General features: G+C 38.8%; 1 protein-coding gene across 5 annotated transcripts in view; it reads left to right on the forward strand.

Moving 5' to 3' along the window:
- The window catches only part of CA12 (carbonic anhydrase 12), a 241,089-nt gene that overhangs the window by 189,908 nt on the left and 27,581 nt on the right, over positions 1-23,600 (forward strand). For all 5 annotated transcript variants that reach the window (XM_069098357.1, XM_069098352.1, XM_069098353.1 and 2 more), the window contains 2 exons: positions 20,350-20,529; positions 22,671-22,813. In XM_069098357.1, coding sequence (XP_068954458.1) covers positions 20,400-20,529; positions 22,671-22,813 — 273 coding nt within the window. In that variant the 5' untranslated portion in view covers positions 20,350-20,399. The remainder of the gene's footprint in view (positions 1-20,349; positions 20,530-22,670; positions 22,814-23,600) is intronic.

Here is a 23,600-nt window from a genome sequence, read left to right on the forward strand (position 1 = left end):
TTTCATAATGTTCTCTTTCTCTTGTTTGGTCATAAATTCCTCCATTCTTCATAAGTCTGACAGGTAAACTATTCCTTGCTCTCCCAGTTTGCTTATACTATCTATCTTATATACTATCTATCTTATACTATGCTATCAGCCTTTATATCCAAATCATGTACCCATTTGGACTTTATTTTGGTATATGGCATAAAATATTGGTTTATGCCCAGTTTCTGCCATACTATGTTCTACTTTTCCCAGTAGTTTCTGCTAAGTAGTGAGTTCTTATCCCAGAAGCTGGCATCTTTGGGTTTCTCAAACAGTAGGTTACTTTAGTCATTGATTACTGTTTCATCTGTGAATTCTTAAAGTAATTCTTTGCCTCTGGCTTGTTCTTATTCCACTTCATCTGTCTTAGAACTACAGCTCTTCAGGCATCCTGCTGTTCTCCAGTCTTAAAAAACAGTGAAGCAGAAGTGGTTTGTGATGAACAGCCCCTGTTTGGGGGGTTGTTTAGGTTTTATATCCCTGTAGGATGTGAGAGAATACTATTGCTTTACAGACCTTTAGTTTGGTCTGAAGTTTCTACTACACAGAGGCAACTAGGTGGTGAAGTGGAGGAAGGGCTGGACTTGAAGTTAAAAAGACCTGAGTAGATAAGCAAATTAGGAGAGCATGGAATAATTTATCTGTCAGGTTTCTAGATAAGGGAAGAATTTAGGATGAAAGAAAATATAGAGAACATTTCAAAATGTAAAACAGATAACTTTGATTATATAAAATTTAAAAGTTTTTTCACAAACAAAACCAATGCAACCAAAATTATAAGGAGAGTAGAAAAATTTTGCAAGAAGTATCTCTGATAAAGGCCTGATTTCTCAAATATATAGAGAACTGAGTCAAATTTATAAAAATACATGTCATTCCCCAATTGATAAATAGTCAAAGGATATGAACAGGCAGTTTTTAGACAAATAAAAATGAAAAAAAATGCTTTAAAATGCTCTAAATCACTATTGATTAGAGAAATGCAAATTAAAACAACTCTGAAGTACCACCTCACATCTATAAAATTGGCTAATGACAAAAAAGGAAAATGTTGGATGTTGGAAGGGATATGTGAAAACTGAGACATTAATGCACTGTTGGTAGAGTTGTGAATTGATCTAACCATTCTGGGGAGCAATTTGGAACTATGTCCAAAATACTATAAAACTGTGTATACCCTTTGATTCAGCAATATCACTGCTAGGTCTATATCCCAAGGACATCCAAAAAAGTCAGAAAGTACCTATTTGTGCAAAAATATTTATAGCAGCTCTTTTTGTGGTCACTAAGAATTGGAAATCAAAGGGATACTCATCAATTGGGGAATGGCTACACAAGCTGTGATATATTATTGCAATGGAATATTATTGTGCTAAAAGAAATGACAAGCAGGATGATTTCAGAAAAACCTGGAAAGACTTACATGAACTTATGCAGAGTGATGTGAATAGAACCAGGTTAACATTGTACACAGTAACAGCAATATTGTTTGATGAAGAACTATGAACACTTAGCTATTCTCAGCAATACAATGATTCAAAACAACCCAAAAGGATTAATGATGAAGCATACTGTCCACCTCCAGAGAAAGAGCTGATATTGTTTTACATAATTGCAAAAACAACAACAACAAAAAAGACCTGAGTTTTAATCCTGCCTCTTACATGTACTAATTGTATGACCCAGGCAAGTCACTTACCTTCACTTTGCCTCAGTTTCCTTAACTGTAAAAAGGAGATAAAAGCAGTACCTACCACCTCAGTTTATTGTGAAAATAAAATGAGATAATATTTGTACAGCATTTTGCAAACCTTAAAGTGGTATATAAATGCTAGCTATTATCAAGTCAGTCTCTTAAAGTGAAAGCTTTCTTGTAACATCCATTAACAAAGAAAGAAAACGGATATTAGAATCACTGATACTAAGACTGTACAGTTCTTAACCTGGGGTCTGTGAACTTGTTAATATTTTGATAACTGTATCTCAACTTAATTGGTTTCCTTTGTAATCCTGTGTATTTTATTTTATTAATTTAAAAACATGATTCTGAGGAGTCCATAGGCTTCACTAATCTGACATATACACACACAAAAAGGCTAAGAATCTCTGCTAAGTGGAGTATGAGGTACTTTATCAGGATTATCCACTTAAAAAAAATCTTGGACCTGGCACAGTTCTTTGTGTGTAGATATGTGCTGAATTTAAAAAAAAAAAAAAACTTAGAGGACTGCGGTGTGGTAGAAAGAACATTGACTTTGTAATCAGAAAACCTGGATTAAAATCTCACCATACTACCTGTCTGACCTTGGACAAGTCACTTAACCTAAATGGGCCTCAGTTTCCTCATTAGTAAATTAGAGCAGTTGGATTTAGAGAGATGCAGTTTCCAGGAAAAGAAAGGGGATAGAGAATTGCATTACATTCTATCCTCATCGGATCTCATCCGGAGTTTCACGTTCTGTCCAACATGCCATGGTTTAAGAACAACATCAATAAATTGGTGCACATCTAGAGAAGAGCAGGTAGGCTGCTGAGCAGTGTTGAGTCTACATCATATGAGGATCAATTGGAGGAACTGAAGATGTTTAATCTAGAAAAGATTTAGGGAGACATGATGGCTTTGGTTCAAGTATCTGAAGAGCTGTCATATGGAAGAGGGATTGGGTTTGTTCTGTCTGGTCCTGAGGACAGAACCGGGACCAATGGGTGAAAGTAGCAAAGGGATAAATGTAGATGCCATGTCAGGAAAAGCTTGCGAAGTGGACTGCCTCAAGAGGTCATGGGCTCCCCCTTCTTGGACATCTTCCAGCAGAAGCCAGACAACCACCTGTCAGTCATATTATGGCACATAGTCCTTTCATGGATGGGTTGAGCTAGAATAACTTTCACATCCCAGCCAGCTGAAGAACTATGGTACAATGTGAAACTGTGGCACAATGTAAAATTTAGTGATCTTTTGCATACTGCCTAGGGGTCTAAAGAATAATTCTAGGACGTAAACTGCTTGAGAGAAGACACTATTTTTCATTTTTGTATTTTATCCAGTGGAAGCATGTTTTAAAAAGACAAAAAAACTTTCTAGTTTCTCTATTAAGAAATAAACATTTCTCTAGTTTAAAAACACTTCTCAGTCTTTCCCTTTAGGAAAGTGGGTAGAACAAAAGGTCTTTCTTAGGGAAACGGATTAAGGGTGGAAACCAAATCTTGAACAAAGAGTACCTCTGGCCATTTTCCCATCTCCAGAAGGGGTTGGGCTATGACCCACCTAAGGGAAATATCATCATTTTCACTCTGAGGGAAGTGCCCTCTTCTGTTACTCAGAAAGCACTGCAATATAGATATTGATTTCAGGGAGGAGGCTCTTTCAATCCTTGAGGGAAAGGGTCAAGGCAGAAATTGAGTAGTTGAAGATTAAGTAACTATTGTTCTGGAATGTTAACCCCAAACTGTATTTTATCACATTATATCTTCTTGCACCTTCAAGATTGCTATAAGTGTTATGTCAAATTTTCTTAGGGTAGAGATATATCTAGGATGGTGGGGTGGGGTGGGGTGGGATAAGACAGACCTATTCCAGGATGGATGTTTCTTTCTCTAAGACAGAAGTACTTGGATGTTAGATTAATATTGAATTAACAAAAATTGCTTCTGACAGACTTGTGCCTAAAACAGTACTATATTAATATTTTATCTTTGACAATCCCTTGTACCTAGCAAAGTTGCTGGCACTTAATAAATCTTTATGAATGAATAAATAAGACATGTCTCAAGGATTCCTTATTTTGTTAAATTAGAAAATATACATCTTTTGTCTTTAGAGAAAACCTCCATTCATTCATTCAAAAAATATTTATTGATTGCCTACTATGTGTTAGGTACTGAAAAGGAATACAAAGATGTTCTTGTCTTCAAACTTATAATTTACCTGTAGATTTAAAATACATGAATAAATAACTACAAAACCAGACAAAATGTGATAGGCGCTATAAAAATGTGTGCTGTGGACAGTTGAGTGCTGTAATATTGTGAAGCAGAAATGTTTAACCTAAAGGTTAATGGGATGACTGACAAGGAAGAGGGAGCCCCAGAACTAGGTCTTAAATATGAATAAGATCTTGATAAGCAAAATCAGCCTCAAATTAAAAGGTAATTTAACTTAAACCCCCATTAGTAGAAAAAAGATACATATGAGGAATGCTAGAATTCATTTTCTAGAGAAGTAAAAAGGAAGATTTGGCCAAAAGACTAGAAAATACTACTTCTGAGAGAAACTGGAGGAATTGGGATTAACTTTAAAAAGTTACTGAAAGGTGAATTTAAGAATAGTGTTCAGGTATAAGGGTTATTAAGGATGAAATAATTATTGGCTCTTTTCCCACAATAGGAAAGACTGAGAAAATGGGCTTAAATGAAGCAAAGAGGGGTATAGGGTAGATATCAGAAAACTTCTTGACTATTAGGATAATTAATAATGTAGTGGTTGACCTTATTTTGTGCTTGCTATATCTCACAGTAACTCAATACTCACACTACTCTCATCGTATAAAAGCTTAAAAATAAAAATGTTCTGCTAAAGTATTACTCCAGTGCCTCACCTGGGTGTGTAGGTGACCCTCAAAGACTATGTAAGCCAGGGGAACACAAGTCCTTGCAGGTACTGCCAAGCTGGAAAGGAGTCTTATATAGTCCTGGAGACAAACTGTTGGACAAGAACCTTACCTAAGTTTGGAGAGGTTCATGCTCTTATCTTCTCACCCTAGTAACTAACACAGACTATCTACTAAGTTATTAAGGGGTTGAGCTCTCTTTTGGAGGGAGGTGCCCACACTGACAAAATCATGAAACTCTTAAAGAACTGAAGAAAAATAAAGCACACAACTAAATGTCTAAAGTTTTCCCCTGGCAATTAAATTCTAGTGACTCAGCTAGAACTTTTCATACCCCAAGTTAGCGCTCTGGGGGTGGACAGGTAGAATGGAAGAAACAAGCAATTTCTTGTCAGAAGAGACAGACGTACTGTTCCAAGAATGTACCAATAATTAAAGTCATCCTAACTTCTCTTTATAATAAAAGGATTAGGTCCTAAAGTCATCTTCCGGATGCCATGCTTGTTTCCATGCAAATGTATTTTGCATCTCATTTGGAAGATGCCTTTATTTTTGTTACCTGAAAGCTTCTTTTTTCATTTAGGAAGTAGGTGCAAATAATTTCTTTCACATATTTCCCTAGTCCCTTGTTTCCAGGAATTTTGTCATTCTTTCTCATAAAAAAATTATAATATACTTCCTAAACTCCAAACATGAGGTCAATTTTGACCTTTTAATAAAAAAAAATTAACTACAATCTAACCACATTTAGATATTTAAACTATAATTTTAAAAATTCATCCATGACACTTGTAAATAAAAACTACCCAATGGCTTCAGTCTAGTGCTGAGTTCTATTTAGCTAAGAATTTCCACCAAACTAAATAAGGTGTGGGCTTTGATATGTTTTTATTGACCTATGTTTTATGGGGATCCAGAAATGTGAGCAGTATTCAGATTTACAGTGGGTTATAGTCACATGTAAACAGGCTAACTGGTACTTCCTCCTACACAACATTCCATTTTCTCTTTCCTCCCTTGTCTTTGACCCTGACTGGACCCATGCCTGGAATCCTCTCCCTATACACCTTCATCTCTTAAAGCCTTGACCCTCTTTCAAAGTTCAGCTCGAGCTCTGCCTTCAAGTCTTTCTTTATTCTCCCACCACCCCCAGCTACTAGGACCTCTACTAACACTCCCCCCAATCCTCCATCATAGAATTCAAAACTCCTAGAGGGTGGGGACTGTTGATTTTTGTCTTTGTTTACACTGTACCTGGAAGATATTAGGGTGCCTAATAAATGTTGACTATGTAAGAGTGTTAAAGAGAAGTATCCTAGTCAATAAATCAATAGACATTTACTAAGGTCCTACTATGTGCCAGGTCCTGCTTTAAACATTGAGGATACAAAAAAAAAAAGCAAAAGATAGTTCCTGGCCTCAAGGAACTCACTGTTTAATGGAGGAGACAATAAGCAAACAATTATGTATAAACAAGCTCTATAAAGGATACATAGGAAATAATCCAAAGAGGGAATACATAGAACTAAGAGGGTTTGGTAGAGGCTTCCTACAGGCGAGATTTTAATGGGGACTTAAAGGAAGCTGGGGAAACCAGTAGGCAGAGAGGAGAGAGGAGAACATTTCAAGGATGGGGTTTTTAAAAAAGTGATAATCAGAAAGCATAGCTGAGAAAAAGGAATGAACAGAGAATGAACTTGGGTTGATTCAGTGCTGTAGTAGAGATTCCTTTTGTTTGTGGGCTGGATTAGAAGGTTTTTGAGATCCTTTGTAACTCTGATATTTTGATTCTATAATTTAAATCTATTAATTCAGCAAATATTTAATAAGTGCCTTTTATGTGAAAGTCAGTGTGTTAAATATTAGGGTTATCATGTGAAAAATGAAATAGCCCTTGCCTTTAAGAGGCTTACTTTCTATCAAAGGAGGTAACATGTACATAAGTAAACACAAAGGAGAGAGAAAGAGGAAGACAGAGAGGGTGAGGGAGGAGAATGATAACTGGGGTGAATCAGCAAAGTTCCCCAGAGGAGGTGGTGAAATTTACTTTGAAAAAAACCAGTACTGCTGGTGCTAAGAATTGTGTGGAAGGAATCCACAACTTTCAAATTCCAAACAACTAGAAAACCACCTCAGAGCTAATCTAGGAATGTGGAAGCAGATTACCTGTAAAGGGTAAAGGTCTGTCTCACTCTGGTGGGAGGGGAACAAGGTTTAAGAGCAGTAGCAACAGCAGCTAGCCTCATACCAGGCAGCCTGCAGCAAAGTTCCAAACCTGGAACAATCCATCATCAAAGCCCTACCCTCCAGCAAACCAGCAGCCCCCTAGGCAAATGAATAATCTGTGCCAGGCAGCAAGGTCCCACCCCAGCGACACCACCCCCAGCACAAGCCATCAGGCAGGCCTTGACCCAATTGCCGAACAGTAGTGATGCCCCACCCAGGGCCTGGCCAACAACTATATCTTCCTGGGGCCGACCAGAAGAGAGGCCTTATTTCCATAGCAAGCTAGCAGCAGGGTCCCCATCCCTCGGACAGATCAGCAACATAATTACTTCTCTAGAGACTGTTGAGGCCCCATTTCTATAGCAACCCAGTAGTATGGCCCACCCCTGGGACAGACCAGCAACAAGATCCCTCCTCCAGGGTCAGGCACCAGAAAGACTTTGTTTCCTTAAAACCCAGCAGCAAGGCCCCACCCCTGGAGCAGGCCAGCAGGTAAATCCCACACCCATGAGAAACCAACAGGGAGGTCCCACCCCCCTGTACAAGCAAGGAGGGAAGCCTCCCTTCCAGAGGAAGCAAGCAGCTAAGCCCTGAAGCCCAGTGAAAACCAGCTAACCCAGAGCCCCAGCACAAAAACAGTACAGGACCAGAGCCCAACTCTCATATAAAAGCATCAAATCACAAAAAAGGCATAAAAAATTAGCACACACACACACACACACACACACACACACACACACAAAGAGCCTTGGCTAATAGATAGTTAACTATAGTGATGGGGAGGACCAAGGCATAAACTTAGAAGAGGATAATAATGTCAAAATGACTACATGTGAAATCACAAAGAAAAATGTAATTTGGTCTCAGGCCCAAAAAGAATTCCTGGAAGAGCTTATAAAGGATTTAAAAAAGCAAATTAGAGAAGTAGAAGAAAATGTGGTTAAAGAAATGAGAGTAATACAAGAGAATCATGGAAAAAAGAGTAAATAGCATGGGAAAAGATAAACCAATTTACTGAGTAAAATAGCTCCCTAAAAAACAAATTGGCCAAATGGAAAAGGAAGTAGAAAAGCTCACTGAAGAAAATAATTCCTTAAAAATTAGAATTGAACAAATGGAAACTAATGACTCTATGAGACATCAAGATACAATAAAACAAAATCAAAACAGTAAAAAAAAAAAAGTTCATTTGAAAAACAACTGATCTAGAAAATAGATCCAAGAGAGATGATATGAAAATTATTAGACTACTTGAAAGCCATGAACAAAAAAAAGGGGGGGAGGGGCCTGGAAAAAACATCTTTCAAGAAATTACCAAAGAAATCTACCCTGATGTATTAGAATCAGAGGGCAAAATAGAAATTGAAATAATCCACTGAATACTGCCTGAAAGAGATCTTAAAATGAAAACTCCCAAGAATATCATAGTTAAATCCTAGAGATCACAGATCAAGGAGAAAGTATTGCAAACAACCAAAAAAAAAAAAATCCCAACAATTCAAATATTGTGGAACTACAGTCAGGATTACACAGGATTTGGCAGTTTCCCCATTAAAGAACCAGAGGGCTTGTAATAGGATATACTAGAAGGCAAAGGAGTTAGGATTACAACCAAGAATCATCTACCCCAGAAAACTGAATATCATCTTTCAAGGGAGAAAATGGATTTTTTTTCTTGCTTTTTGGAGGGCAATTGGGGTTAAGTAACTTGCCCAAGGTCACACAGCTAGTTGTGTGTGTGTGTGTGTGTGTGTGTGTGTGTGTGTGTGTTGTCTCTGAGGCAGGATCCAAACTCAGGTCCTCCTGACTACGGGGCCGGTGCTCTACTCACTGCGCCACCTAGCCGCCCCTTGAGAAAATGGATATTTAACAAAATAGAGGACTTTCATGCATTTCTAATTAAAAGACTAGAGCTGAATAAAAAAATTTGACTTCGAAATACGAAACTTGAGCAAAACATAAAAAGGTAAAAAGAGAAACAAGAGAAACCATAAAAAATTCAATAAGCTTAAACTTTATATTTCTATATGGCAAGCTAACATTTGTAACTCTTAACAACTTATTACTATAAGAGCAATTAGAAGGAATATATGTAGACAGAGAGTGTGTATATAAGGTGACTTTGATGGGATCATACCCCAGAAAGCAAAATAAAGGGGTGAGAAAGAAAATCGTACTGGAAGAAGGATGGGGGAGATTGAATAGGGTAAATTATCCCATGTAAAAGAGGCATGAAAGAATTATTATAATGGAGGGGAAGAGAGAGGGGACGGGTAAAGCTTAAATCTTACTCTCATCAAAATTGACTCAAAGAGGGAATAACATACATACTCAATTGAATATAGAAGTCTATCTTGCCTATGAGGAAGCAAAAAGGAATGGGGATAATAGAAGGGGGAAAAGGGGCGGCCAGGTAGCACAGCGAGTAAGAGCACCGGCTCCAGTGCTGAGAAGATATGGAGATCGAATCCCGGGCTCAGACACTTAGCACCCACCCAGAAACACCTGGCCGTGTAACCTTGAGCAAGTTACTTAACCCCAATTGCTTAGGGGCGGCCAGGTGGCTCAGTGAGTAAGAGCATCGGCTCCAGTGTCTGGATGACCCAGATCAAATCCGGGCTCAGATACTCAGCACCACACCCAGAAATAACTGGCCGTGTAACCTTGAGCAAGTTATTTAACCCCAATTGCTTTTAAAAAAAAAAATAGAAGGGGGAAAAGGGACTAATAAAAAAGAGGGTATATTGGGGAAGGTGGTGATCTGAAATAAAACACTTGTGAAGAGGGAAAGGATGGGATGTAAGAGACAGAGGGTGATAAAAGCAAAAAATAGCATGGAGGAAAATTCACAGTTAATTATGATAACCATAAGTGTAAATAGAATGAATTCAACCATAAAACAGAAGCAGAAAACAGAATGGATTAAAAACCAGAATTCCACAATATACTATTTACCAGAAACACATCTGAAGCAGAGACACACACACAGGGTAAAGGGGAAAAGACCTATTTGTACAAAAACTATTTATAGCAGCTCTTTTTGTGGTGGCAAAGAACTGGAAATTGGAATGGCTGCCAGTTGGGGAATGGATGAACAAATTGTGGCATATGATTGTACTGGAATATTATTGTGCCATAAGAAATGACAAGCAGGATGACTTCAGAAAAACCTGGAAAGAGTTACATGAATTGATGCTAAGTTGAGTGAACAGAACCAGGAGAATGTTGTACACAGCAATAGCAATATGAAGAACTGTGAATGATTTAGCTATTCTCAGCAATACAATGATCCAAGACAATCCCAAAGGATTAACTATGAGCATACTATCTGCCTCCAGAGAAAGGGCTGATATTGAATGAATACAGACTGAAGCATGCTATTTTTCACTTCCATTGTTTTTCTCTTATTAGTCTTCTTGTACAAAAGGACTAATATGGAAACGTTTTATATAGTTGCACATGTATAACTTATATCTGATTACTTACCATCTCAGGGAGGGGGAAGGGGAAAGAGGGATAGAATTTGGAACTCAAAACTTTAAATAAAAATGTTTTTTAAATTGGAGAAAAAAAGGGTTAGTGATTCTATGAGGCAGAAGTGAATAGGAATGCATTCCAGATATGGGGGATCTCTTGTAGAAATAAGAAATTTCATGTAAAGAGAGGAGTTAGCAGACTGGAATGAAGAGCATATGAAAAGGAGTAAGATGAAGAAAAAAGGGAAAGATAAGTGGGAACCGGATTGTGGAAGCCTGTAAAAGTCAAACTAATGATGTATTTTATCTGAGAAGCAATAGGGAGCCCCTGGAGATTACTGATTGGATGGTAAAGGGCGGGGGGGGGGTGCTGACATAGCTCTATGCTTTAGCAATATTGGTTTGGAAGCTGATTAACATTACAGGAATCATCTTTGAAGGTTTATGTACCTTGGCTTTGGAACAGGTAGATTTTCATCAAGAAGAAGCTCTGCACTAGCTGAAACTTTGGTCTGCATTTCAATTCCCAAGAAAAGTCAGCTTGGTCTCTCCTCCAAAAGCTTACTTCCCCATTCTCCTCTCCCAATACACACTGGCAAGGCAGGTCCCCTCTGGGTGGTGCAGAAACATCAACAGTAGTGGATGGAGTGGATGGAAGTTGGAACAGAGTTAAGGGAGAACTGCTCTTGCGATTTGGTAACAGTCACATACTCTAAACACAGCCTTTTCCACAGATGTAGTATATACAGGAAATGAGAAAGACATGCATTCATTTTTCAGGTGCTCATGAGGGGAAAAAAAGGACAGCATGGTTTTATTTCTAATACCACTTTTCTTTCCTGCCTTTGATTTGTAAGCAATAAAATCTTATCCACAAATAATTAACCCACATTCCAGTGACTACTATTTCTTCCTGGGCAGGATCTTGGTCTTTATGGTTATAGCTTTGAAGCTGAATGCCAGAAAAAGAACTACATAGAGTTTAGTTCAGCTTGAATCTCCTGGATGGGTTAGGACTAAGCTAAGTTGTGTACTATAGAAACTTGGGACTGCTAACTTGCTCAACGGTTTCGATTTTTATGAGAAATGGCATACTTTTTGTTCAAATTCCAAAACATACTGCAAGAGCCATAATCTGTATAATAAAAGTAATTCTTAGAATGATAATGCCTCTAGGTTTCCTCTAGTAATAATAACAGTACTATAATTTGCATAACATGATCACATTTGATACTTACAACCACTCTGTGAGATAGGTGCTATTAGATCTCCATTTTGTAGAAGAGTAAACCGAGGTTCAATAAAGTTGTTACTTCCTCAGTGTTACACAGTTAATAAGTGTCCAAGGTAGGATTTGAATCCATATCTTCTTAATTCTAAAACCAATGTTCTATTGGCTACTTTGTGGAAAAGGAACTGTTTGGTCTTCCATGTTTCTATTAGTAGGTGTTTAATTGTTTATTGAATTCCATGTTCACATTCAGAGATGTTACCTAGAGGGGAGACTGGTCTTCATGGAATGGAAATTTGAGGAGTAGGGGTAGATAAATTTCGGTAGTTGGTTGCAAAAGGCTAATTTATGGACTTTCAAAACAACCATAAGTTTGGAATATATCTGAGAATAAAGAGGAATCCCATCAAACGTTGCCTGACGTGATGAAGGTAGTGCCTTGTAAAGATCATTTTGATGGCATAGGCAGAGATTGGAGATAGAGGGACTGATTAGAAGGACAGTGCTTTGATGCTGTTCTAAGTGTTAAGTGCTTGAACTAGGGAAGTGACAGTGGCCATGAACAGGAAGAGACAGATAGAAAAGAGATTTCAAAGGTGGAATGGAGAGTGTTTAGTCCCAAAAAGAGGGGGAGGACATAGAAATAGATCCAAGATTTGGAGAGTAGAAGAAGGTAGAACAAGTGGGTCTGCTTTTTGAGGAGGTACTGTACTGCCAAATTCAAGTTAGAGTACAGATCGCCCTTTTCACTGAACCCCACAATGCTTTTGACAAGAATACTAAAAACAGAGGAAGAGGGAAAAGGAAATAAGCATTTAAGTGCTTGCTACATGCCAGATGTACTACATGCATTTTATAAATATTACCTCTTTTGATTGTCACAACAACCCTTCTAGGTAGGTGCTGTTTTTTATCCCCATTTCACAGGTGAGGAAATAGATGCAAACAGAGGTTAAGTGACTTGCCCAGAGTCACACAGCTACTAAGTGTCTGAGGCTAGGTTTGAACTCAAGTCTTCCTGACTCTAGGCCCAGTGCTCTATCCACTGCAACCCCTAGCTGCCTTGCACTGAGAAATTACTTTATTTATGTAATAATACAATGCAGAACAATGAGCTCTTTCAACTATTAGTAAAGTTACAAAAACTCTGACTTTTGATTTTATCTGGAAAAAAGAACTGTGATTTCTTCAATACTGTGGAAAAGTTGATTTATAAGGAGGGGCCTGAGCTTGGGGGGAAAAATTATTTAAAATAAAATAATAGCTGGTCCACTTAGGCTACTTCGAACATAAGTTTTCTGGCATGAATATGCTATACTCATAGGACAGAATTTAGAGGTCCTGGAGTACAGTTTAGGAAACTCTTAGCAAAGTATTAGTTTCTGTTCACTGGGTGATGTATTTCTTAGGGAAAGAAATGGTAGAAAGATGTTACCAACTCTCATTTAAAAGTCTATTTAGGGAAGCACACCATGCCTTTCCTGTCACTCCTCCCCAATTCTTTCTACCATTATCTCATACTTTTCTCAAAAAAACAGAAAAGAAGGATTATATATACTGTGATTATTTTTTATGTAAAGATTGGGGCTTTTCCTTAATATATTCACGAAATCAGAGAGTTAGAGCTAGAAGGGATGTTAGAGATCGTCGAGTTTAACTCCCTCATTGTTACAAAGGAAGAAACTGAACCCAGGTCTATTTGACATGCTAGTTCTAATGCTGCATTAATTTCTGTGATCACTCTCTGAGATTCCTTCTACTCTCTGATGCAGAACTTTTTAATGTTTCATTAAAGAGCTAGCAAATCTTAAGATCTCTGCTATTAGGATGCCTGGTTCCACGCTATGTGGCACACTGATCATTTTACATTAACAAGGCTGGAATCTGCTCTCTTATACTTCTTGAAATACTTGGCATGGCTTTTGCTACTTTTGTTCCCTGTGGTTTGCTTAACACCATTCCAGAGGGTGGAATTCCTCTTCCTAAATGCCCAGGTTCACTTCTGTAAGAATCTCCCCTTTAAACAACTCCAAAAAGAGGCAGCCAGAAAATTTCCTTGCCAGGAATTTCCCTTTTCAGGAAAGTGGGCCACTTTTACCCCCATACCATTGAAATGGTGAAAACAAAAAAGGTACAGTTTATCAACTTCAGGTCCATAAAAGTTTAATTGTTTGCAGGAACAGTCATACCCTCAATAACTCCACATTAAAGCCAAAATCGCGAGGTAGACAGAATAAATTTTAACCTGAGCAAGCAATTTCTCTTCTTTCCACAAAAGGAATTATCATCATCATGACTTAGGACTTTAAGGATGACAATGCACTTTAGACATGATTTATTTTTTCGTGGTAGTCACTTGAGGTAGGGTCTATGGCTATTGCTATCCTCACTGCACAAATGAAGAGACTGAGACTCAGAAACATGACTTGCCCATGTGACTCCTGACTATGTGACTTGTCCACGATCACAGAGCTGGTAAGTGTTAAAGTCAGTTTTGCTGACTCCAAATCCAGTGATCTTTCCTCTTAGGCTGTAAAGTCAACTTTGGGGGAACTCCCCTGAGAGGAAAGAGCAGTATTCTAAGAGTAAGAATAAGACCTTATATGATAATAAAAACAAAACAAAACCAACTCTGTGGGGTTTTTGTTGGGGAGGTAGTGGCAGCAGCCTAGTATATCTTGAGGTAGATTGTATTTGCTCTAGATACACTCCTCTCTATTGCTTTGCCCTTTTTCTGGACTCCCTCTTCCCTGCGCTAGAATCTTCCATACTCCGCAGTGGGCTTCATGGACCAATCCACAGTTAAATGTTTGTTGACTGACTGACAATCCCTAAGGCATCCTTGCCTGGAACATTAGAAGTAGAAAACCAAATCACAAGGGTCCCCTGCCTTCTACTGACCTATTCAAAAGCATGAAATGACAACAGAGGTATCACATGCATGGAACAACCAGGAATGGTGAGAAATTCAACATACCAAGTCTTCCTATGGGACTCTTTTCTTTCTGCTACCAAGATCTTATACCAGACCTCCTTGCAACATTCCTAGTTTGTACCTTCCCTGCCCTGCTTTGGAGATTCCAGCTGATGCCCTGGCTTAGGGGGGTGGATGAATTCCTAACTGTATCTGTCTCTTGCTGTCTCTGCTTCCCCCTCTTTGCTCCCACCTTTGGGTGTCCTGTCAATTCACACACAAGTCAACATCACCTCATGATGTCATTGGTCCTCTTCAAAATGTAGAACAAACACTGGGTGCCCTCCCAAACCCTTAGATTTTTCCTTCTGTGAATTAAAACAGAGCCAATAAAGGCTAATTGCTTTTAACATCACAACTGGTCTAACTCTGCTGCCAAAGCCCTCTGAAGTCCAAGAGCTGCTGTAACAGACTAGGACCCCTGTATAGTTCTCAATATACCTTTCTCACTGTGTTACTTGTGCCTTGGTTTTGTTATCTGTGAAATGGGAGTAATAATATCTGCTCTTTCTACTTTCCAGGGTTGTTTTGTAGCTTTGAGCAGGATGGGAACTTAGAGGTCACGTAGTCCAATGCCTCTTTTACACATGTGGAAAGAAAAGCCAGATGTGTGAAGTGACTTGTGTAAAATCACACAATTAGTAAATGGCTTCTCTTAGCACCTCTGACTACATATCACAATAGTGATTGAGTTGCTTTTATTGCCTCAACTCTGGACAAAGAGCAAAGAAAGTTTTAGAGCTGACTTGGGGGTAATTGTCTCCTTGTGACAGAACTCTAGAGTTTTAGGTGCTGTCTCAGGTTCCTGCCCTTGGGTAGGAAAACACTTGCAAATTGAGTGTTTGATGCACCTCAGTTGGTCCCACGAATGGGGGTACTTCTGGGCTTTTTAAAAGTATTGTCTGTGCCCAGGGACTTTAGTGCATGCTTGAGAAGTGTCTTTGTCTCCTTTTTGTAAACTTGCAAAAACAGTAGGCTTTCAATCCTTAGTAATTCCTTTCTCAGTCATCTTTTAAAAGAAAAAAATTTATTGATGACCTTTATTTTTGACACTACAGTTATTTTTTGGTATAATTCTTCCCCTTCTCCCTTCAAACTGAATCTTCTCTTATAACCATGAAAAACAGATAAGCAAAACCAAATAACTATGTCTGACTGCATATGTAACATTACACTCTTGTAGTCCCCACCTCTCTTCTGCCAGGAGGGATATGTGCTATAAACTAAAATTTGAACTATTTCTGGAGAGATATTCCCACTTCACCCACCCTTCTCATTAATTCTGCTGTTGCAGCTTTAAAATACTTTATATGGCCCTTGGCTTCTGATCCAATCAATCAACCAACAAGCATTTATTAGGCAATTAGTATGTTCCAGGCATTTTTCTAAGCACTGGTGATTAACTTCTGTTGTTGTTCAGTCACGACTGACTTTTGGTGACTTCATTTGGGGTTTTCTTGGCAGAGATAGTAAGGTGGTTTGCCATTTCCTTCTCCAGCTCATTTGATGGATGAGAAAACTGAGGCAAACAGGGTTAAGTAACTTGTCCAATGTCACACAACTAGTAAGTGTCTGAGGCCAGGTTTGAACTCAAGAGGATGAATCTTCCTGACTCCAGGTCCTGCTCTCTGTGTACTATGGCACCACCTAGCTGTCTGTCCCCAAGCACTGAGGATACAAAGAAAGCAAACAGTCCCTGCCCTCAAAGAGTTCATATTCTAACAGGGAAAACAACATGCAGATTACTGTGTGCATAATTGTGCACACATAGTGTAAATGGGAGGTAATGTTGGAGGAAAGGTGTCTTGTAAAAAGTGAAGTTTGAGCTAAGTCTTGAAGAAAGTAAGGAAGCCAGGACACAGGAATGAGAAGGGAGAACACTCCAAGCATGGCAGACAGTACTTGAAGAAAGTAAGACTAACTCAGACTTTCTTAGAGAATAGATCACACATAAGGAGTAGGGAAGAATTTTAGAGGATATCTTGTCCAATCCCTTCATTACATCTATTAGAAAATTGACACCTAAATTGAATGATTTGTTGGAAGTAGTAAATGGAGGCAGGATTTCAACCCAGTTCCTTCAAATCCATTCCTCTTTCTTTTTTTTCTAAACTTGTTGCTTTAAAAATTTATTTTATTTTAAATTTATGGAATATGCATTTCTATAACATAGAATAATTTTTAAAAAAAGATGATTGTGCATGAAATTGCAATTCTATTATTATGTACAACTTTCTATTCCTTTTAAATATAATAAAGTTATCATGTAAATTTCTTTCTCTCCCTTCCCCTCTTTCTAGTATATCACACTATCTCTTCTTGTAATAATATTTTTGTCCCCTTCAAATCATTTCTCCATTTGAGTCACTAAGATACCTAAGATTGGTGTGGCCTTTTAAAAAGTTGGGGGAGAAGATAAGAATTAGACAAAATGGAGCAAATGAAATATTTAAAAATTTTTCTGTACCCTTTACTTACATGAAATTACAATGAACGATTTGCTCCAAAGGCTCAAATGATAAGTAAGCCTTTCATTCATGCTTGAGTTTGCAGTCTCTGTCACCTTGGCCATGTGCCCAATTTATCCTTTATGAATAATTGTCTTCTCTACTTTGATAAAATAAAGCTCTCACAACCTACAGGACCTATCAGTTTTGCTTATGTCTTTGGGCTTCTTGTTTGTTTTTTCATTCCATTGATTCCTAGTTGTAAATCAGTCCCTAAAACTCTGTTTCCTTTTATCCCTGAAATCCTTTTCCTCTGCATATAAACACACCACTCTCTTCCCCATAATTACCTTGCTTCAGGCCACAAGAGTATGACAATTTTAATGTCTGAGGGCCGCCCACTCTCAGTACCTGTCAGACCTGATACAATAGGGCTGCTGTGAACTTGGGGCTTTGAGCACTGGGAAAAAGAGACAGCATGAGTATAATGAAAAGCAGTCTTGACCTAAACGCAGGGTCTAGCTCCTACTAACTAGATGTGTAATCTTGGGTATATCACTTTATATTTCCTGACTTGTTTCCTTACCTGTGGAATGAGAGGACTGACTTAGATGACCATTAAGGTCTCCTCCAGTTCTAAAATCTTATGAGTAGGTGATCACCTCTCTAGACAATGTGAATTTGGATGAACAACACTGACATTCTTTCTATTGAATATGCTATGTTCTATTTCACATCATCCCCTTTTCGGCAATACTAAGGAGGCCCCAGATCATAAAGGCCTATTCCCAGCTCTAATAAAGCCTACCATGCATCCCTGTCTGTAACCCAACGAGCTATAACATGCCAATAACTTGATACTCTAGAAATGCCTCAAACCAAAAATCAACTGCAATTTAATTGCCATGGAAGATAATCTTTTAAACATGTGCTTTAAATTCCATAAAGACTTTTCCCTGCAGGAATAAGAAAGTTTATATGAACTTGGGGGCAGTTTATTTTCATTTCCAGAGGATAGAATGTTATCTAATAAATAGCATAAGAGCCCAGTCCCTGAAGGATTTTTTTTTAAGTTCTTTATTCCCAGATATTACTTGTCATCTATTAAATACAGATATAATGTTTCAATGAGTTTTTAGTATTTTTCTTTCTCTTCTTGGCTCAAACAGAGCACTTAATCTTGTAATGCTAACATCATTATTTTATATTCTTCAAGCATCCACATGGTAAGGGATTCTGTATGTAATCCAAATGGCACATCTAAGGATTTCTATTCAATAAAATTAGATGACATAAAAATATATCAATCCACAAAGACTTTGAGGTTAGAGTCAAAATTATCCAGACTTTAGAATGCACAAGTCAGGCAGCCTAACCTGACCTAGCAATCCATTAACAAGCATGTGCCAGGTTCTGTGCTAAGTGCTAAGGATTCAGAAATGAAAATGATGTAGACTGCCCTCAAAGAGCTTATATTCAATCAAAGGAGCCATATTAAGCATGCAAAATATAGGGTGTCACCAAAGTCTAAAACTTCATTAAGACTTTGAGGACACCCTGTCCATAAAAAATTAATTCAGGGTAATTTGGGAGAGGAAACAGTGGAAGGGCTTTAAGTAGAAGATGGTGGCTGAGCTAAGGTTTGAAAGAAACTATGGATTCTAAGGTGGCAGAGATGAAGAGAATGAATTTTAGGCAAAGGGGAGCAGGTTGTACAAAAGAAACAGAAATGGGAGATGGAATGAGAAACAGCAAGTTTGGCTAGAATATAGAGTGCATGAAGGGAAGAACTGTATAATAAAGTTGAAAGGGTAATTTGGAACCAAGCTGTGAAAGGTTAACTATGCCAGTCCCAGGCAATGGGGACCACTGGTGTTGCTTGAAGAGGAGAATGAGATAGTCAGACATGCCTTAGAAAAATCACTTTGGCAGCTGTGTGGAGGGTGGATGGGAGGTGAGAGAGACTTAAGGCAAGAAGATATTAACAGCAGTCTGGAAGACAGTTGACCCATGTCTGAAGCAGAATGGTTGTAGTGTGAGTAGAGAAAAGGGGGATAGATGTGGAGTGTGACAAGGCGTGGCAACTGATGAGATATGTTTGGTGAGTGAGAGTGAGGAACCAAGGATCACTCTAAAGTTGTGAGCTTTCATGACCAGAAGGATAATGGAGACAAAAGTTCAGAGCTATGTGAACTATCTGAGCTCCTATGAGATTATTTCACCTTTGTCTCAGTATCTCCAGCAGGAGCACAGTACTTGGCATGTAGTACAGGGAAGGGATAGGAATAAGTTTCTTTCCTCTATTCCTTTCTTCTCTTCCTTTTTTCTCTTTCTTCCACCCTTCTCTTTTTTCCTTCTTTCCTTTCTTTCTTTCCTCTCCCTTCCTTACTAATGGTATGTACCTCAAATGATTGCTGTGAGGATTAAATGAGATAATAATTGTAAAACACTTAACATAATGTCTAGCACATAGTTAATGCTATATAAATGTCAGTTATCATCATCATCATCACTATTATTATCATACAGTACTACTATGTGCCAGGCATTGTGCTAAGCATTTTACAAATATTTCATTTGGTCCTTACAACAACCCTTCAAGGTATGTGCTATTAGTATCCCCATTTTATATATGGGGAGATTGAGATGGAGAAATTAAGTGACTCATCGAGGGTCACATAGTTATTAAGTGTCTTGAGGCTAAATTTGAACTCAGGTCTTCCTGACTCCAAACTCAGCACTCTATCCACTACACCATCTAGCTGCCTGCAGTAGACTGATTATTATAGTAGATTGATTTTTATGGAGGCAGTACATGGTTTCTCAGAAAGAAGACTAGACTCAGCATCAGATGACCTGGACTCATTTCTTTGTTCTGCCTTTTATCAGCTGTGTGACCTTGGTAAATTCAACTAAATTTTATGAGCTTTAGTTTCCTCATCTGTAAAATGGCGTTAATACACAGGGTTATAATGAAGACCAAATGAAATAATGTATTTGAAGTGCACTGTAATCATAAAGCACACGTAAATGTCGACTGCAAACAGTGGTTAGAAAGATTTCTATGTATTCTGTCCTTAAATAAACAACGTGTAAAAACCAATACAAAAATTCAGCAGCTCTGGTCTTTGAATGAACAGGTATCAGAGTCTATGTGACCAGCTTCTCCAGGTGTTTCTGGCTTCCTCTTATAGCCATTACTAAATGCGGTCAGTGAATATTGGCTAATGGAAAGTTAATGGCTTGAGAGCTGTAGTCTTTGAAGAATTTGCTCACTGCTTTTCTGTTACAAACGAGAGCAATCATCCTGAAAGAAAAACTGGAAGACAAAAATCAAAGCTTTCACTCTTCTTCCTAGGTGACAATGGAGAGAAAGCCTGGCCAAAGTCCTTCCCTTCCTGCGGAGGAATGTTCCAGTCTCCCATAGATTTTGACAGTGATATCCTTCAATATGATTCTACCCTTTCACCCTTAGTATTAGAAGGTTACAACATGTCTTCCAATGAGCAGTTTATTCTGACTAATAATGGACATTCAGGTAAGTTGGAAACCTGAGGAAAAAAAAATCTATTTTTCCACTGTTTCTCCCCCCTCTCTCCACTTGATAACATAGTAGACTCTACCATAAGAATCAATGTAGCAAAGAGCTTATACCACCTATGTGGGTTCTCTCCCTGAGAGAGAATGACTTATCATCATGGGCATTTCCCCAAGGACAATGCTGGCCTCTTCCTTTTCCTTCCAACACACACACACACACACACACACACACACACACACCCATACACCCACACACACAGTGGAACTCTCCAAAACCAGTTCTGTCATGGAGTCATGCAGTCTAAGACTGGTTGAACTTCCAGCAGTGAGGGGAGGAACAAAGAGCAAGCCAAATTGAAAGACCTTATGAGTAAAAAATATCTAATAGTATATACTCCTTGGGCAGCTAGGTGGTACAGTGGATAGAGTGCCCAGCCTGAAGTCAGGAAGATTCCTCTTTCTGAGTTCAAATCTGGCCTTAGATGCTACTGGCTGTGTGACCTGAGGCCTTAAGCTTGTTTGCCTTAGTTTCCTCTTCTATAATATGAGCTAGAGAAGGAAATGGCGAGTCCTCCAATATTTTTGCCAAGAAAACCCAAATGAGGTCATGAAGAATTAGACATGACTGGAAGGACCAAAAACAACCACCACCACCACCATACATACTCTGCCTTACAGTGTATCCAGGACCTTCAAAGTCTGAAAACCGAGTCCTATGGCGAAATTGTCCCACAAACAGACCACAGTTTCAGAATCTAATCTCGTAGTACTGTCAGCAAAGTAACATGGTTTCTCCTTGACCATAAGGTATTTTTTAAATTAACAATCATTGGGTATCATTGGGTAAGGTTAATGTTTTATATGGAAGCAGTGGTTGGCATGTGTAGGTTGGCAGTTCTACACATATTCAATCCTTTATCCTGATCTTATATGCAGAGTTGAAAGTGTAACATAAATCACTGGGCCCCGAGTACCATGCCCTCACTAGGGGTTGGACTGTATGGTCTCTCAGTGTCCCTTCTGATTCTAGATCTATGGTCCTCTGAACCCCAGGGATTCATAAAACTCATCCAGTACAGTTAGGACCTAGCAATCCTAATAACACAGTGAGCCATATAGGTCTTCATTCTAAGCCCAGAACCACAACCCTATTTCTTTCTTTAGCACACAAGGCTCAAATGATGTGCTCAGAGCTCTACTTCCCTAGAATGTCAGCGGTCAGTCTAGTCAACAAAAGTTGGCTGGGATTTGTCTGTAACTAACTTTGATGTAATTATCACCACCCCTCCCCATTCTTCCCTCATTCCCTCCTCTCTCCAGTGCTCTTCCCAAATGTCGATGTTATTTGTGTCTATGGTGCCTTTGTTCTGTGCAAGAACCGTGACTGCCTCACATCTCTACCAGCTTTGATGCTTTTAACAAATGATGTTTAAAAGATGAACATGCAGGGCAGCTAGGTGGCACAGTGAACAGAGCACCCGCCCTGGAGTCAGGAGTACCTGAGTTCAAATCCGGCCTCAGACACTTAACACAAAAACTAGCCATGTGGCCTTGGGCAAGTCACTTAACCCCAACAGCCCTCCAAAAAAAAAAAAGATGAACATGGGTCTCCTACTGCTTTCAGTTAGAATTTCATCAAGAATTGTACCAGGAATTGCAGAATCTCTGGGAAAATGCGTAGTGTGGAGCATTCATACCCCCTGTTTATACTGGTAACAGCAGCAGTAACAAGAGACAGGCTTCTACATCTCAGCCACCCAGCTTAGATGACTTACTGACAACAGGTCCTGGCTCCTACCGATAACCTGAGATGCTTAATGGTACTAGAGGCTAATTAACCAGATATCTAATTGAGAGTATATTATTTTATTAAGGTGCTAAACACATAGATCAGTAAACCCTTCTAAATTCTCAAGTGGGTTCACCACCATCAAATGCATTTTATAAATAGAAAAATTCTGTCCCTGAGGGTTTACAGAGTTTGGCAATCCTACCAGAGTAAGAAGAAACCAAAGGACTCTGATTCCCAAATCTCTTTTATCTCTACTTGTCTGGGTCTCTGAGTTTTCTTATCTCATTATTTTTAAACCTTTGTTCCCTGCATTGATCACTAGTGAATCTACTGCTTTTTTCTTACAGTGAAATTAGGTCTGCCTCCAAATATGTACATTAAAGGCCTGGGTCCCAGGTATACGGCAACAGAACTTCACCTGCACTGGGGTAATCAGAATAATCCCCATGGCTCTGAGCACACAGTTGACGGGAAGCATTTTGCAGCTGAGGTGAGTGGAGTAGGAGGGAAAATTGAGACCATCACTCAGGTTGTCCCTGATGCTGGTCTGGAACTGCATCTGGTCTCTGATGGGCTCATGCTTAAGTGGCTAATGGTTGTGTTTATTGTAGGTATACAGTTCAAATATTCATGTTATTTACTCCTATACTGCCTAGTTACGTGAATGATAAATGGAAGGTCTTGAGAAGCAATCTAGCTACAGTTGATGGGTTGGAGGTATCTGAAAATTCACTCTATTTCTCCCTCCTCAATCCCCAATTAAGCTGAAATACCCTAGTGAATATGCTGGGAGCCTGTCCTGATTCCTTCATATGACTAATTAAAAATCAGGTTAGGATGAAAGGAGGATATACCATCATACAAAGTGTTAGTTTCCTCTTCATTTTAATTACTTTGAACTACATTTACTAGTTAAATAAGTTACTTGGGGTGAATGCTTCATGGAGGTTTGTGATTTGCCCATTTCCCAGCAGGACAATAGAGACATGCTTCAATCTTTCAAGGTGCCCGAATAGAGTGGGACTACTTCAGAGAATGTGGAGGCAGATCACCCACATTTTATTATCTCTATCTCCAAGATGAGGATATAGAGGCAAAGAGGGATTGAGCAACTTGACCAAGGGCACCACATCTAGTAATTGTCAGATCCACTATCCAGGCTTCTGGCTCCCAAGGAAAGTCAGTCAAGTAGCATTTATTTAGCACCCTCTATATGCAGGGCACTGTGCAAAGAAAGGCAAAAAAACAATTCCTGTCCTCAAGGAACTTACAGTCTA

The sequence above is a fragment of the Petaurus breviceps genome, unplaced genomic scaffold, assembly GCF_028583685.1.
Source record: "Petaurus breviceps papuanus isolate PSGF00001 unplaced genomic scaffold, PetGlider_PUasm1.0 37, whole genome shotgun sequence".
Lineage (NCBI taxonomy): Eukaryota > Metazoa > Chordata > Mammalia > Diprotodontia > Petauridae > Petaurus > Petaurus breviceps.